The sequence below is a fragment of the Scardinius erythrophthalmus genome (genome assembly GCF_964197995.2).
Source record: "Scardinius erythrophthalmus genome assembly, chromosome: 18".
NCBI lineage: Eukaryota > Metazoa > Chordata > Actinopteri > Cypriniformes > Leuciscidae > Scardinius > Scardinius erythrophthalmus.
The window spans coordinates 5,608,372-5,626,073 of NC_138238.1; the positions used below are offsets into that span (position 1 = coordinate 5,608,372).

At 37.0% G+C, this 17,702-nt stretch overlaps 1 protein-coding gene across 7 annotated transcripts in view; it reads left to right on the plus strand.

Moving 5' to 3' along the window:
* The first annotated feature begins 1,027 nt into the window (after positions 1–1,027).
* jakmip3 (Janus kinase and microtubule interacting protein 3) overlaps positions 1,028–17,702 on the plus strand; it is a 34,978-nt gene continuing 18,303 nt past the window's right edge. For 6 of the 7 annotated variants that reach the window (XM_081393246.1, XM_081393247.1, XM_081393250.1 and 3 more), the window contains exons 1-3: positions 1,057–1,435; positions 9,432–9,674; positions 12,220–12,462. In XM_081393246.1, coding sequence (XP_081249372.1) covers positions 1,301–1,435; positions 9,432–9,674; positions 12,220–12,462 — 621 coding nt within the window. In that variant the 5' untranslated portion in view covers positions 1,057–1,300. Of the gene's footprint in view, positions 1,436–9,431; positions 9,675–12,219; positions 12,463–17,702 lie in introns of all 7 variants that reach the window. The other variant, XM_081393244.1, reaches the window with a different exon arrangement.

Genomic DNA, 17,702 nt, shown 5'->3' on the forward strand with positions numbered 1-17,702 from the left:
GTCTGCTGAAGCGATCAGTCAAACATACAGCTGCCACAATGCTTCTATGGGGATTTGATGTGGATTTAGGATTTGTCAAAGTATTAAATATTTCCAGTACTTGTAAGCAGAGAAAAACTTCTACTTTCTCTTTCCAGAATTGATACTGCTATAACAGCACAGCAAGCACATATTTTTAACATAAAGCTGTTGCTTTTTCATAGCTCAATAGACAGAGACAATTTCCTAATATGTTTCACCATGGCAAAACTGAAAGACACGACCGTATGAAATGAATGCAGGTAGGAGCACAGATATTTAGTTTAGTTGGATTAGAAATGTTTGAGTGAACATTGAGATCTCTGAATTTTGATTTCAGACTTATTGGCTCATTGAGAGATCTCTTCTGAAACTATAGAGAAGATGTGAGATTAGTTTTTTTCTCAAAAAAAAAAAAAAAAAAAATAGAAAAGCGGGAGACTTTGGCTCCATTTGCTCCAACACTTAATCTCATTTCTGTCACTCGAGATGTGATTTTAGACCATTTATTGATTAAAATGGAGTCAGGTAGTCCCATCAGAAAATAATTCAAAAGGAGTAATAAGCCAGTCTTTGCTAATAAAGCGTTAAACTTGAAAAAAAAAAGACAATAAATTCATATTAGTAAAGTTTCTTTCTTCTGTTGAACACAAAAGAAGATATTTTGAAGAATTTCGATAACCCAACAGTTGACGGTAGCCATTGACTTCCATAGTTTTTTTTTTTTTTTTTCTGCTATGAAGTCAGTGGCTATCGTAAACTGTCTGGTTACCGACATTCTTCAAAATATGTGAAAAAAATAGATATGTTCGAATTTACAACACTCATAAAAGAGTAGGCAATTGCATTCGTTAAACCAGTGGTTCCCAAACCTGTCCTGAAGGCCCCCCAACACTGCACATTTTCGTTGTCTCCCTAATCAAACACACCTGATTCAACTCATCAGCTCAATTAACCCATGTGATAATGAGCTGATGAGTTGAATCAGGTGTGTTTGAGTAGGGAGACAAAGAAAACTTGCAGTGTTGGGGGGCCTTCAGGACAGGTTTGGGAACCACTGCGTTAAACCATTTCATGGGCTTGCTGATTTTCTTTTAGTGAAACAGTCAAACTATAATACTGTGATTGTTCTAGGTCTCGGTGACCTCTGTAAATACTTGTTTCTTTGTGGACTGCAGGTGGGTGGAAAGATGTAGCTGAGGGACAAACAGAAGCCAATCTTGACCGTTCACAAACTCAGGTCATCCCTGAAAGGGGCGTGGCCTGTGGAGTACAGCCCAATATGTCCAAGAAAGCCCCCAGTGGGCGGGGCAAAGGGGAGCGGCCTGACGCCATGGCAGCACTGCAGGCAGCCAATGAGGAGCTGAGGGCCAAACTCACGGAAATCCAAATTGAACTGCAGCAGGAGAAAACCAAGGTTCGATTCTACTCTATATTTACAGTATAGTTTGTTGTGGAAAACATGCAAGTGTCTTGACTCCATTTCAGATGTATTATTTGGTTTCTATATTATGTAGTTTGACTATAGAAAATGGCTTCTTATCTGCTGCAATGTGTTTAATACTAACCTCCTTTCCTTCCGTATATTTGAAAGATTTATTTTCTCTAGAGTTCAGTCTCTGCTGGACGTCTTTTGTTGTCACGTCAACCACTTATGTCACTACAATTGCCTTTTAATTCTTGTTCTGTGTTATGTGGGTGGAATCAGAGCCGTTGCTTCATGGTGCCTTAAAAAAATTCCAGCAAGGATGCATGAAATTAATTCAATTCATTTATAATGTCACACAAGATTTCGGTTTCAAATAAATGCTTTTCATTTGTGCTTTCTATACTTCAAAGTATGTATCAAGTTTTCCAAAAAAATAAATTAATGTAGCCACAAAAAAACAGCTATGTTCAATATAATCAGAAATTACATTACATCAGTTTCTTGAGCAGCAAATCATCATATTAGAATGATTTCTGAAGGATCATGTGGCACTGAAGACTGAAGTAATGATGCTAAAAATTCAGCTTTGCATCACAGGAAAAAATGACATTTTACAGTATATTAAAATAGAAAATGCTCATTTCAGGCGTACCAGACAAGTTTGATGGCCTCTCCGTTAAAGGCGATGAACCTCTCATGTTTTATGGATTGGGCTTATTTTATTTAGCTGAGTTGATCCATGACGTGTGTGTGGTGTTAGCAGATTTATGGGTTCATTAGCACTGGGAAACAGTATTAGATGAGGGTGTTAAACTATAGGCATTCTGTCAAAGCTGGTTCAATGTCAGGCTAGCTTGTGACTGACTGCTGGTCAGGGGTTAATGGTTCAGCTTAGTCCAGTACGATTGTGTCTTGTTGATCTCATGTGGAGAAGATGGTCTTTAAGAGCCGTGAGAGGATCTAAACCATCTATTTCATGTCCTGATGATTGACTGATGGGTGTGAACCTCTGTTTACTGTCAGTATGATGAACATTTCATTTGATTTGATCGAGGTTGCAGAGTCGAACACAACTCACTATGCGTTGTGACATTGAACTGAAGAAATTCTCAGTAGATGAAAAACTAATTTAAAACTGATCTACACCTGCTCTTAAATAATCTTAAAATTCTGATTACAGCCACATGGAAAGTACGCAAAGTAACTCAGAACTCAAAACCATTTGAAGCCCATTGGGTTTCTAATTTCGGGAATCATAAAGTATGTTGTATCTTAGACTCATAAACACTAGTTGTCTGTGTAATGCAATTTAATCCAATTTAGTTTACTTTGACTTTTTTTTAGGTAAAACATTTCTGACAGTGCAAGCAAGGGCTGCTTGTGTTTCATAAACACTCTTATACAGAATTATTGAAAATATCAACATAATCATGCAATGGTGTGTGTGAAACGTGTGGATTTGTTAGGTCACACTTGATTAGAACCAGTTTGATATTATGTAAATCCCACAAGTAAAGCAAGTGATTGATTGATTGATTGATTGATTGATTGATTGATTGATTGATTGATTGATTGATTGATTGATTGATTGATTGATTGATTGATTGATTGATTGATTGATTGATTGATTGATTGATTGATTGATTGATTGATTGATTGATTGATTGGCTGCAATTATGGCTGCAAAAAGATAGAAAGTTGTCATTTACAGTTTTTACAAGTTTATTTAATGCTTGGATAATATAACACAAAGTATCTTTTTTTATAAATCTATATATAATTTTGATGTACTGTTTGATTTAAATTGGCTTTGAATGTCACTAATCCAATTATAATTGAGTCTAATTAAATCAAAAGAATCGTTTTGGTTTTGTTTTGGTTACTTTTTCGTTTATTATAATTTTTTGTTTTTTATTTATTTATTTTTAATAATTTGTATTTTATTTTAATTAATACCTTTATTCAGCAAGGATGCATTAAGTTGATCAATAATGACAGTGAATAAAAAAATAAAAATCAATTTCAAATATACAGTATATATATATATATATATATTTTTTTTTAACTTTCTATTTATCAATGAATCCTGACAAAATACTATCCGAAATGTTTCTTGAGCAGCAAATCCGCATTTTAGAATGATTTCTAAAGGATCATGATGTTGTTATGCTGCAAATTCTGCTTTGCATCACAGGTGAAAATTAAATGTTTAAATATTACTGCTATTTTAAATTGTAATACTATTTAATATATTACTAAAACTGTAAATGTTTAAAAAATCCAAAATTTTGAACACTAACATTATTTTTTTTGTTATTTTTTCAATTCAATTTCTGGCTAAAATAACTATCAATATGTATAGAAGTGATGTATAATTTGTGTCATACTTCGCCCCTATCCTGCGCATATGTGTGTTTTTTCGGGTCCGCTCATTGTGTGTGTGTGCGTGCATACTGCAGTGGCTGTCCGAGATCAATACACACATCTCAGGGTGAAAACAAATGACAGCGAGGTTCTGCAAGAAAGCACACCAGAAAGTACTGAACGCCACCAACCAGCATTAATGCTCAGAAACGTTTTTTTTATACTGTACATTCAAATATCACAGAGGATATTAGTGTGCAGCCTTTCTGGTTGACCCTTTCATCATCTGAATCAAGTAAAACAGTTATAAGGGACACCATTATTACTGTAATAAATCATAATAACGGCAGCCACAGTTATAGTAATGCTACCATTAAGAAAATGTCAGGCTAATTTTAATAAGCGCTATCAGACAATGTATAGTGCATATAATAATGAGGTTCAATTATCTGACAGCGGTCAGTGTGTGTGTGTGTGTGTGTGTGTGTGTGTGTGTGTGTGCGTGTGTGCCTTTCATCTGGCCCTACTTTCTGATGCAGTACAGTCGTTGATTTAAAAGCAAAGTGTAAATGATCTGGACTAATGTGTGTTTTCCCCTGTGCGCGTCCTTCTGCAATGGGAGTGTTTTATTTTATGATTCTGCCCCTGTCCTGCAGGTCTGGGAAAACACTCTAACAGGCCAATTACTGCCGGTGCCTGAAAGTCAAACCCACTGCTATACCTTGTTTTCTGGAAAATTGCTTTTCTGATTGCAGGAACATGAAATGCAATGTTCGGGAATGATTCAGGGCATCGGTATTGTGGATATAGGGAGAAAGAGAAAGGAAATTGATTCATTATCATTTGAGATAAACCAGGAATGTTCTGTGTTTCAATGTCAAGACCTGCAGGGAAATAAACACAGAGGCTTGATACTTTTTTGTCAAATAGCCAAAAGTGAATCTTGAGTCCTGCTTGTGAATGACTGATGTCTCTGAGAATCATGTTAGACTAGCTGAGACCCTGGAGAGAAAGATACTTGGTTAAGGAAATCATTGGAAAGAGAGTTCACCCATAAAGGAAATTGCTACAATTTACTCTCCTTCATGTTGTACCAAACACTTTCTTGTTTCCGCAGAACACAAAATTATAGGTTTTGATACTGTTTTGTAAGTACTTTTCCATAGTTACAATAAATGGGAACTAAAGATAAAAAAAATAAATTCAGTTGGTTAACCTGATTCACAAAACCTCATATGAATGATTAATTCGTGAATCAGATTGATTCACTTCTCATTGACTCATTTTTTTCTATGAAAAACACTCAAAAACGTCTCTTTCTCACACTAAACGTCAATGCTTTCAATATATAGCACAAAATTAGTAGAGTCATTTTATTGTGCATGCTTTTGTGTCTTTTTATGAAACTTTAAAACTTTATCCTCATTCAGTGTTATTGTATAGACCTTATGTAGCCCCGCCCCTTTTCAGCGCTGCGCTCGTTGTCTTTTGACTTCCGGTCTGTATTTTCACACAGCGATTCTGCGTGTTTATAAATGAACGGCTCGTTTAAAATCTTCCCGGTCGACTGACATCAGTTAAGACATCTGCTTTAAACATAACAGTCCTCACGATAACTTTCATAACTTTACATTAAGTAAATCCACTTCAAAAGCTAATTACTCCTGGACAGCAATGCCATAGAAATATACAGAGCGACCGCAAAAATGGAAGTTCAAAGACAATATTCTTAAGATGGCGGCGCCCTCGTTTCTCTGGCGCATAAGGTCTATAGAAAAGATGAACCACAATCTTCAGAATTCTGTTTGTGATCGACCGATTTTTATTTATGGGTGAACTATCCCGATTATTTTAGCATTATTTATATAATTTTAAAATAGTATTTAGTTTTTTATTAATATTTTGAATTAACTTTTTTGTTTTTATAAATTTTTATATATTTATATATATATATATATATATATTAGTTGCAGTTTTAGTAATTTGGTTATGTGCTTTTGTCATTTTTGTAATTAGATTTTTTTTTTTATTGCCATTTCAATTTAATATATTTATATTTCAGTTTCAGTACTTCAACTTATTTCAGTTATTTGCTAAAGCAACATGTCAAATTTTCGTTTTTTTATTGTATTTTCTTATATGTTTATTTTTTTATTTAATTTCAGCTTGTTTTCAATGAACAATAATGTTTGTAATATTTTTAGTTTAACGTCGACTATCCCTTTAAGATGCTGTAAGATGTAAGTGCCCTTATATAAATGGCACACTGCACTTTAAGCACAAAAATCTCCTAGCATCAGATTCAGAGATTAACCGTGAGCGTGCAGGCAGGTTTTCAGGCATACACACGCGTGAAAATGAATATGTTCTCTTGGTGAGTGCAGTGACAGCACACCCCTGTGTGAGACTGTCAGAAGCGAATCATAGATGTGCTGTCAGACTGCTTGCATCAATGCAGCTATTGTGAAGGGCTTCCTTAGACTGACAGTAAGAGGGGACATAGGAGCTGTCTCTGCTGTTGTTAGGCCTGAATGAACAATACTCATCATGTATGATGGAAATAAATGGTGCTGGTGTCTCACACAGCATGTCTCCTACTGTATAGTCCCAAGTTTGTGCTACTGCAGAAAGGAGAGGTTTGTGTTTGATTGGGGGGTTTGAGCCATGGGATGTTATTATGAGTGAGCAAGATACTTGATTCTATAATTTTATGTCTTTTTTTGTGATGTCCACTTATAATCTTAGTCAAAGTTCATGTCTGTTTTCCTGACCTTTAGAATTAGATGATCAGATATACAATTGGCTTCAGATGATCAATGCAATCAGTCACTGTTCTAATCACAAGAAAGCGTATCAAAAAGATTCAATGCAAATTAAGTCCGTTATGATTGGTTAACCTTCACATAGGCTAGTTGTAGTTCACACTGATGGCAGTGTTAAGTAATGAAGTGTTGATATGCAAATGTTGACGGTCATATGTTAATTAGCTCATAGTTTTGATGTCAATACTAAACAAGCCATTTTTGCAGCTTAGATTTGATACATTTTTTTGTGGACTGAGGAAGGAATTTTGCATTAGAGTATAGATCTTTGACTTTTTCCATTAAAGTTTTTTTTTTTTTTTCTAGTTTCAATCCTATTTTCTGATCGTTGTTTCAGATTAGATCAAAATGTCAAGATCAAGTCTGCCAGGGAACACTTCTACACCTTTCAACTTTATATACCATTGTTTCTTGTTTCCTCCAAACATCAAAGAATGGCATAAAAGACTTTTCCAACCTAGTGCAACCCCGTCACCGCTGACATTTGTGGATCCCTTTTTATTAAGAGTGCAATATCTGTGCGCTTTATCTTATACTATAACTTTACTTTAATGAAAGGACTGTTCTACGTTCAATAATAGTTATATTATTGTTATATTAATGTAAGGAATAATTGACGACAGGCCGTTTAATTATTAGAAAATAATGCACAACCGAGGTGGCAAAAAACAGCCTATTGTTTACTATATTTATTTGCTTGGTCAGTGTCATTGTGGGTTTTGGTTCTTTTGCTGTTGTAGGCTGTAAGAAACTTTGAAATAACGGAAATAATTTGGCGAAGTGATATGAACTTGTAATGTGGTCAAAACCTGCCTGGAACTACTTTAGCCGTGCCTTTCCCTGAAAATAATTGCACACCTTAGAACATTCGGCAACCAATCAGAATCAAGCGTTCAACATCCCCATTGTATAATATATAATGTTGATTACCACAGAAAATATTTTGCAAGGATTAAAGGACAAATGAAGCTTGATGACAATTTTTTTTTTTTTTTTCACCAGGTTAAGCATTAGTAAGCTCTAACAAGTATTTAGTCCCTTTATTAGTAGTGTTATGATTGTTAAAACTATTTTTAAAATGTATCAAATTTAATTAAGAAAAAAAAGTTTCCAATTTCATGGTGAGTTTCCTACCTCAAGGTTATTAGTTGTGCTTCTGTTATATTGTTTGTTTATTTGAAAGGTGTTATGTAAAAAATAAAATAAAAAAATACATGTGTCTCTAGTGTTACAACCTGACAGATACAGTTATATTAAATATAAAAAACAATTTTAATGATTAGTAAGTATAGCATGATGGTAAAAAAAACCTTATTAGAAACCATTCGAAAAAAAATGAATTAAGCATTTAAATACACGCTTTGTAAGTCAGAATATATATTTAGAAAATATAATTTTCTGTGGTAATCAACACAAATTCTGTCAATAGAGCACTGAACTAATATTGAACCCTGGGCATTTATTTAACGTTACGGATGGCTGGTTCTTCAGCAGAGGCTAATGGGATATCAGCACTGCTGACTCAAACCTCTCCACAAGTTCTCTTACGCTGCATTTAAATGCAAACTCCCAGTAGGCCCAAAATTACTTCTCTGCTGTTTTATATAAAAACAGGCAAAGTTGTCCAGTGACCGTCTGACCCAGTTTTGGTCTGGACTGGTGTGGAGTCAGCCATATTATAAGTTACTGTCTCCATCTGACTGCCAACGATATAAAAGCCAGCAGACCTACAGGGTGCAGAGCAGAGACTTTTACTCTTTTCTCAATGTTTAAGATGTTCCTAACCTACTTTTATTCAGTGGCATTTGCTAAGGCAAGCATCTCTATTGTTGTTGCTTATTGGTTTAGGGAAGCATTCATGTCGTACCACACAAGTTGTGCTTAAGACATGAATGATTCCTCAAATCGTCATGCGGCTTTTGGAGTAAAGGTGATCAAAGTGGTCAGATTTACTATTCAAGTCTTGTAGAACGATAAAATGAGCAATTATATTTGGGTATGCCCAATAATGCCTTTCTTCTGTTAATATCTAGTTAACCATCTTTTTTGCTTGCTAACTGAAATCCTTTACTTTTTTTTTTGCATTTTAGAAGTAATTGTATGAACATAGTCAAATAGGCTACATAAAAACGTGTCAGAGCTGATATGTATTGACATGTTGAATTGTGTGATGCAGGATCAATTCTGTTTCTTTCCATATAGCTTTTTGTTACTCCATATATGTTTCATAAAAGGGAAGGGCATAACAATATTCTGGTGACATTTGGGGTATTTTTAGTTTCATCCTCCAGTGTTGTCTTTGTTTTGTGGCTAAATTTCAAGATGGTATCTCTTTGTGTTACCAGTGTTGTTGGGCCTGTGGCAGCATGTGTCAGTCCTGATGTGACCCTGCTGTGGGGTCGTGTCCTGACACACTAACTCTCTTATTTTCAGGGCACGCTCAATATATTCTGCACTGCACCGCAATGAATCATGGAACATTGCCCACAGCTGTGCAGCGTTGCTTTGCATAAAAACATCTTAATGTTCATGATACGTTATACTACACTTAATTAAATGATAAAAAAATCCCTTCAGCTTTAAATAGCATTGAACATTTGCATATATTTATCAATCGATCTAATTTATTTATTTACTTGTGTATGCATATACATGTTTTTTATGTATTTTTATACATGTATAGTCTGAGATGACACCATACAATTTATTGCCCATTAAATACTTGCTTTGTTTAATAGAATATTTAAAACCTCGATCCCTTCAGTTTGTTAAATCTGAGTTATCATCTACTTTCTCAGGTCAGTAAGCTGGAAAGGGAGAAGTCTCAGGAGGTCCGTCATGAGCAGCACAAATCCACGGTGGTGGTGACCGAGTTAAAAGCCAAACTACACGAGGAGAAACTTCGGGATCTCCACAGCCTTCGGGAAACGCTCCTACGTCAGCACGAGTCTGAACTGGTACGGGTCATTAAGATCAAAGACGGAGAGATTCAGAGACTCCAGGCGCTCGTCGGAGCCCTCAGAGATGGATCCACAGAAAAGGTATGGAATAGAGTACAAATGAAATGGACTGAAGCAGTGCATTTTACATATTCATTTACTTAAAGCTACAATATGTAATTTTTTTCACCGCTAGGGGTCGCTAACCTCTTACAATAACAAAGGCGTAGGTTGATGACGCATAAGCAGAATTATGGAACTTGCCGTCATGCCGAAGGATCTAATATTGTTTATGGATGAGTGAATACGTTGATGTTTTTAACATGACTGTGGTATGAAGCAGGGCGCGAGTGCTTATAAGAGACAGATATCAGCGCCACACGCGAGTCCCGCGGATATAAAGGAATAAGGACGTTTAATTCTACCGAACTACCCGCAAGTGCTGAATTACTACTCACACAGGTCAGTTTATCTGACGAATTAAAGGTGAACTAAGTAACTTTTTTACCTTAACCGAACAGCTTCGGAGTCATTGGAATAGTTATATGACTTTTTTCGGGTTGAATGGTGGTCGTCTCGCATCCCCCGAGCTCCTGTGAGCGGAAAAACCACCCTTGCAACTTTGGGCCGGCGGGCGGCCTCAGCGTCAGGAAGTATCGCGTGATATCAGGTCTCGCGATGTAACGAATTGCTTTACGGCACTGCACACAAAGCTAGGAAAGCTTTGTCGGAGGACGAAAGAAAGAGGAAACGGCAGACTGACCGAGCAAGGAGTCAGACTCGAGTAAATATCATTCTTGTTGATGGACTAGTAGACATCTTCAGAGGTTATCTGTGCCTGTTCGATGTCCGACGCTTTGTAACGCGTTCTGTCATTAGGAGAAATAGGGATAGCTCACAGATGAAGTTATTACAGAGGCCAGACAGACTCACGGAGGCGATTGGCATCTCACAACTTAATTGCACTTTATTCCCCAGTCGAACTCGTGTAACTGTCTGTCACCCGTTCTACCGTCCACAGCTTTACTTGATAAAAAAAAAGTAGGATAAGAACGAGCATCAAACTGAAATGACCCGCATACATGGGGTGTTCGAGGTGCACATACAATACAGAGTGCCGACAGTTCAACAGGGTGCGCGCAGCTCTTAAAGGGGCCACACCTTATTTCCACTCATTACAGCTTCCATCCTACTGAACAGGTACCGGCGGAAGGGATCAGGCCGTGAGTGCAGAGACGGCTCTGCGCGAGTGCTATTTACGACAGTAATGTTAAATACAAGTACCCCACAGCGACTCTAGGGGTCGCTGTTTGACAAAAACGGAAAGCTGCATAGTGTGCCTTTAAACTTGTGAGGTAACGCAGCGCTGTTTCACTTGGTCTACACTAACACACTAAGACTAGCAATAAGCTAAATCAACATTAGAATAACATACTGATCATATTCTAATGTTACATCATTTTGAGCTATATAACATTATTCGTTTTTATGTACATTTGTCCCAAAGTCTGCTTGCCATGGTCCATAATGTTTGAAAGAAACAACAACAACAACAGCGTGAGCGTGCCGCTAGACGTAACGCAGTTTTTCATGTCTGTCGCCATGGTTACTATGGCAGTACGAGCGGAAACCAGGGATAGCGCGAATATTACGTCATTGACAGGCGACAAGTGAGACAGGGCGACAGGGACGAGCCATTATTTAAAATTGGAATTTCTCTGAAATTAAAAATCTTTGGGAACTTTTGGGATATTGTAAGTGCACAACTGCAGGAAATATATCACACTGTGCAAGTGATTTTTGGATATTTTATTACAAAAATCTTACATATTGTAGCTTTAAAGTTCCTCATCTGATTGCAGTGTCCGATTTATACTAAATGATCACAATACTAAAAAAAATAAATGCTTAACACACAATAAATAATAGCAACAACAATGATAATATTTAGGGAATTATATTTATTCAAAATTGTTTTGATGGTCTAGATGGTTGCAATTTTATTTTTCATCTAATTATTAGATTTCTCATTTGAATGGTTATTTGAAAAGTTGATTGATCTTGGCCTGTTAGTACCGTTGTTGGGTGCTGGTTTTTAGAGTCCCACCAAATGGTTCCAATATGAGTAAACCCAATATTAAAGGTAGGGTAGCCAATTTTCAGAGAAGCTAGCAATAGCGAGCTAGCTTTGAAAGCATAAGATCCCACCCTCCCTCCAAACCCACGCCTCCTTCAAAACACATGAACGCATTCAGCAGGGAGCAAACAAAAGCGTCATGAAAGACAGCGTTATACTACCTCATGTTTTGGTTCAGGAGGAAGTGTTAAAGGCGGCTGCTGTTTCAGTTGCGGTGCTCAGTGACTAACGTCTGTCTAACTCTGCATAGCATGAAACATGCTGAGGACATGTGATGTCTGACCGAATGCAATGATTGGACAAACATTTCATGGTCCTACGCCTTCTGACGATATACATATAAATACATTTATACCACTTAACATCAGGATGTGAAGAGACTCTCAACCAGCATCACAAAAAAATAAAAAATCTGGAAAAAATTGCCTACCCTGCCTTAAAAAAAAAGTAAATCTTGGTGAAAATGTTCATATGGAATATAACTCCTATGTGGTTCCTCTGGCACTGCAGGTGAAGTCTGCACTGATGGCGGAGGCACGAGAGGAGTCCAGGAGGAGTTTCGAAGTGGAGCGCATGCGAATGCAGCAGGAGATCTCTGAGCTGAAGGGGGTGAAAAGGCAAATGGAGGAGGCATTAAGCATGGCGGTACAAGCCGACAAGATCAAAGCTGCCGAGATCCGCAGCGTCTACCATCTCCACCAGGAGGAAATCAACCGCATCAACAGAGAGTGTGAAAGAGAGATCCGCAGGCTGGTGCGTAAAACTGTTTCAATGCATACACTATTAATCAATGTATTAATCTTTCAGTAAATGACTCTGTCGGTCTGAAAACATACCTTTGAGTGAATATCTACCTCTTGTATTTCCTGTGGATTTAAAGCTCTGAGCGTTCAGGTTGAGCAGAACATTTACCCTGGGTTTCTCCACGGGGACTGTCTGTGTAATTTATGTGCTGAATGAAAATCTTTTGTTAACTGGCAGGGCTTCACACGGTTTACATGGGAAAACTGCATAGGTGTTTCCATGATGGGAACCTTTCTATTCTGTGTGTTAGGAACTGGAATCAGTCTTATTATTTAGTAATTTAATCTGAAGCAAGAAATGATTCAGGAATTAAGCATTTGTTTATTTAGCAATGATTCACGTAATGATTACTTTATGTAATGATTACATAATGATTGGAAGCTTGTTTTTCGCCATGGAATAAAACAGTTTAAAAGATAATTGCGACCTTTTTATCTCACAATTCTGACTTTTTTTTTCTAACGATTGCTAATTTTAAAGTCAGAATTGCGTGATATGAGCTCGCAATTGCGTAAAAAAAAGTCTGAATTGCAAGATAAAAAGTCGCAATTACCTTTTTTATTTTTATTAAATAAAAAACAAGATTCCATAGATTACAACACACTTCTGTGAGAATTAAAATTTGGTAAAGTACTGTACAGTTTCATTTAAATTCTTTGCTAAGCCCCCTCCCCCTTTGGTCACTGTTACTCACGAGCTTTATAAACCGTTCCATAGGAACAAACTGGAGTGTTTAATGCAAAGCATGATTTTAAGTGAAATGTGCTCATAAAATTGTTTGGATATTATTATTATGTGGGCTGGAATGAACTCTGACATTGTGACACATTTTATCTGCAGTTTTGTCTTTAAATCAATAGTTTTATTATGCAGTAATTTAATTTTAAAACGGCAAACTCTGCAAATCAGTTTGCAACAGTTGCTAATGTAGTATTTGTCAGTATGTTTTAAAAGGCTGGACTTAGTGAAGGTTTTCCCTCCAGATCCTCTATTAAAGCTTCAAGGTTCTATATCAGTTGGTTCACATTTTATATTTAGCCATATGTGTGTGTATCTCAAAATGGCAGTGTGTGTCTTTGTGTACCACACTTTAAAGTGAAGCTGCTTTCTTCCCTTCTCTCTTGTTCTGGGCTTTTTGCCATCCTTTTTTCCTGGAGTATGAAAATATCACTGCAGTCCATGCCTGCCGGTATCGATCTCTCTCGTGTGGCTGAGCGCTCTGCACTATATCGCTTCAGGACTTAATGCATGTGAGAAATACTGTGGAAAACAGGCTGGGGTCAGGTCTCTGAATGGTATGTTTATGAGTGATGAAAAAGATACAGGAAGCTTCACTCTCTTTTTAGGACTATGCATTTATTTTTAGGACTACGGATTGTCACAGGATAAATATCTGCATGGCAGTTATTTATGCGAGAGCAACAAAGCATTGTGTAACACTTGTTTGTACATCAAGTGTTACATAATGTGAAGCTTTTTTTTTGCACTGATGCCACTTATTCTTTTGTTCTGAATAACATATATATATATACTGTGTATGTATGTATATATATATATATATATATATATATATATATATATATATATATATATACTGTGTATGTGTGTATGTATGTATGTACATATATATGTATATATATACTGTGTGTATATATATATATATATATATATATATATATATATATATATATATATATATATATATATATATATGTATGCATACACACACACACACACACACACACACACACACACACACACACACACACACACAATATTCAGTATATGGTTTTGGTGATAATGCTCACCCCATAAACATTCATGTCCTCTTGTCTCTGTCTGTCCCTTATCTTATTCCATTCTTTCAACTCATTGCAGAGCTATTGAATAAACGTTACTGATGTTTATCTGGTTGTGAATGCAGGAGGTCTGAATGCGATTAGAGGCCTGTGTCATTGTTATGTGTTGAGGAGGTATTGATCTTTGGATTATTTATTTTATCAGAAGGCCGGCTGGGGATGTAATAGCGTTTAGCTAGCAGGGTGGCAGGGCATGCCAAGGTGAACCGTGTGTGTGTGTGTGTGCATGTTCGCTGATACAAGTCCACGACTGTCCTTTGTGTATGGGACAGGTCACCAAAACAACAAAGCCAGCCTATCATTAGTGATTCTTGCTGAGACAAGCACTTTGTTTTACGGACCCCAAAATCCACCTAGCAACACCCTAGCAACTGCCCAGAGCGCCCTAGCAACCTCACAGCAATATGTATAGATAAAGGGAAGAAAAAGAGAACCTGATGTCAAAAGTTGGAATAATGAGCCAGTCGATTAAAATACTGAAATGGTGGAAAGATGAAACCCACATGACATTTCCTGATTGGTCAGCTACAGTGATGACATCAGCACCAGTTGACAGGATGTCAAACCAGCCAGTTAAAACGGCTATAGAACTGAGCTGATGAGAGGGAGACACTGTGCCACTTGTGATTTTAAGTGAAAGAGACATTTGGATCTCGGTTAAATAAAATAAAGGGATTTATTGTGGTCTGGGCTGAAGCGAAACATCAGTCAAGACATGTTTCTCATATTATACGAACGTGGAAGGTCTTGCTGTAAAGTGCATTTATATGCATTGTTGGTACACAGTCTGAGTCTGAGACAAGTGTGAGACGTGAAGAACACCGTGAATACTGAAATTGCTCGGAGGCCATCTGATGTAATTCACAGGGGAATGTTGGACATTGAGTAGTAGTTTAAAGTGCATGTATGCATGTATGCAAGTATACACTATATGCATGCGTGCATGTTTGTATGCAATTATTTATAATTTATTTTATTTGTCTTATTATTATTTATTTATAATCACATTACATTTATCATATCTCTTGACTTTTGACAGTAAGTAGCTACCTAGTAACCACTAAGGGCAACCTCATAGCAACATGATAAAAACATTCTGAACACATTTGCATCCACATGGCAAATCTGTCAACAACCCACAAAACTTTAGTATCATGGAAGTGAATTTTGCATAAGCAGACATCACTCACACTCAGGAAAATTGAGTTTAAAAAGGTAAAAAATGTCTTGCCATTGAATATCTATAAAATGTTGTAATCCGTAGTTCCAGCTGCCTTGGTTCCCTATTCTTATTTAATACAAGATATAGTGTGTGTGTGTGTGTGTGTGTGTGTGTGTGTGTGTGTGTGTGTGTGTGTGTGTGTGTGTGTGTGTGTGTGTGTGTGTGTGTGTGTGTGTGTGTGTGTGTGTGTGTGTGTGTGTGTGTGTGTGTGTGTGTGTGTGTGTGTGTGTGTGTGTGTGTGTGTGTGTGTGTGTGTGTGTGTGTGTGTGTGTGTGTGTGTGTGTGTGTTGTTTATGAATTTGATAAAGTTAAGGTGTGAAATATCTGTGTCACTAGCATGATCAGATGGAATGGAAACAATACTTATGCATATTAACTTGTAATATTAAGTAGAAAATGGCTCACATCACATTTAATAAGTCATATCAATAATTGTTTAGTGCCAACTGATGTAGAAACTTGGAATTAGGTGCGCTATATAGTTCAAATGTGTCAAACCTCTGCATGCAGACAGACTAAGTTTATTAAGTGTGAATGGGTCTGGTGTAAAGGCTGGATAAATAATGTTGAGTCCGTGGATAAGGAATGTAACAGGATTAGTTTCAGAGAAGGAGACGCTGTCTGATACATGAAAGCGAGACTCAGTCGTCTGAGGCGTTGAGATGTCAATTAAACACAAGCTCAGACGCTCACGAGGGAAGGTGGATTACAGCTGTCCCGCCTATTCTGCACAGATAGCCGTGCCTCGGATATTTCAGGGAGTTTGGATCAGCCTGGTGTATTGCGTGTGGAAAGGCTTCATTTTATTATATATTGCCAGAAATTGTGAGCTACTTAAGGTTTTTAGGTTAACAAGACACAACACATATTAATGGTAGTTAATTGTGATTTAAGTATCTGATCATTAAAAATGTATATAAAACTGTATTCATTAGCCTATAATTAATTAATTAATTAATTAATAAGAATAATTAAAATACACTAGAACACGCCAGTATTTGCCTAGCAATGCCATAGAAACCCCCTAGAGTGCCCTATGCCTCATAGCAACAAATATGGATAAATAAAGGGAAGAAAAAGAGAACCTGATGTTAGAAAGTAAAAACTCCATTCATTTTCCCCATAGGGTTGCACTCTATGCTGTCAATCAGAATTCAAACAGAATCAGTTGACCAATCAGAATCAATTATTGCAATGCACATAGAATAGTGAGCAGTAGGCATGATTTGTATGCATATTTGTATGCATATCCATGCTGAGCAAAAAGTTGGTTGGCTTGACATTCAAAGCACGGTCCTGCAAGAACGCTGTTTTAATAAAGGAAATTGAAAAATTAGGACATTTCCACAGAGCAGCGGGGCTCACTGTGTTCACCTCCATGTTAAGCAGCGCACCGGCATCCCTCTCGGGTCTACAGCCCTGCGGTCTGGCCTGGAGCCCGGATACTAAATATCCACGGCTGATATTCTACCATTAAATTAATTTATCATGCACATGAATTACCAAGGAATCAGTGAGGCGTGTGTAATGGCATACACCATAATCAATGTATTCATGAAGCTCATGAAAATTTAAAATGTAAATGTGTCATATAATGTGCATTTATGCTGAATAAGTGACTTCCTCTAGTCGCAGGGATGCCGTATAAGAGAACAGGACCTAATATTTCCCACCGCACCATGTAGTGCTTTATATAATGCAGATAAACATAGACGCACACTGAGATTTCCTACGAGATGCGCTGATCACTGTGGTAACGCCTACCCTGGCCGTGCCTGAGAAACAGAGAGAATGAGTCATTCTCACACCAAGAAGATAGAAAGGGAGAGATAAAAAGAGAGAGATATACTTTCATTCACTAAATCTTGTTCTCCTCTTCAGTAGGTTGAAGAATAGCACACACAGTGCTTCTACAGAGATTTGTATAGGAATGTATAGGCGAGACCGGGGCTTGTTGTCACGTGGAGAACTTGGCACAATGTAAAATTTTCTATTTTTGCTGTTTAATGAATTGTTTTGCTTCATCATTGCTTTACTGCTTACATTTAGCTGAAAATATACTTAAAATAGCGTTTTAAAAAATGGTAAAAAAAAAGTCTCTTCCGCTC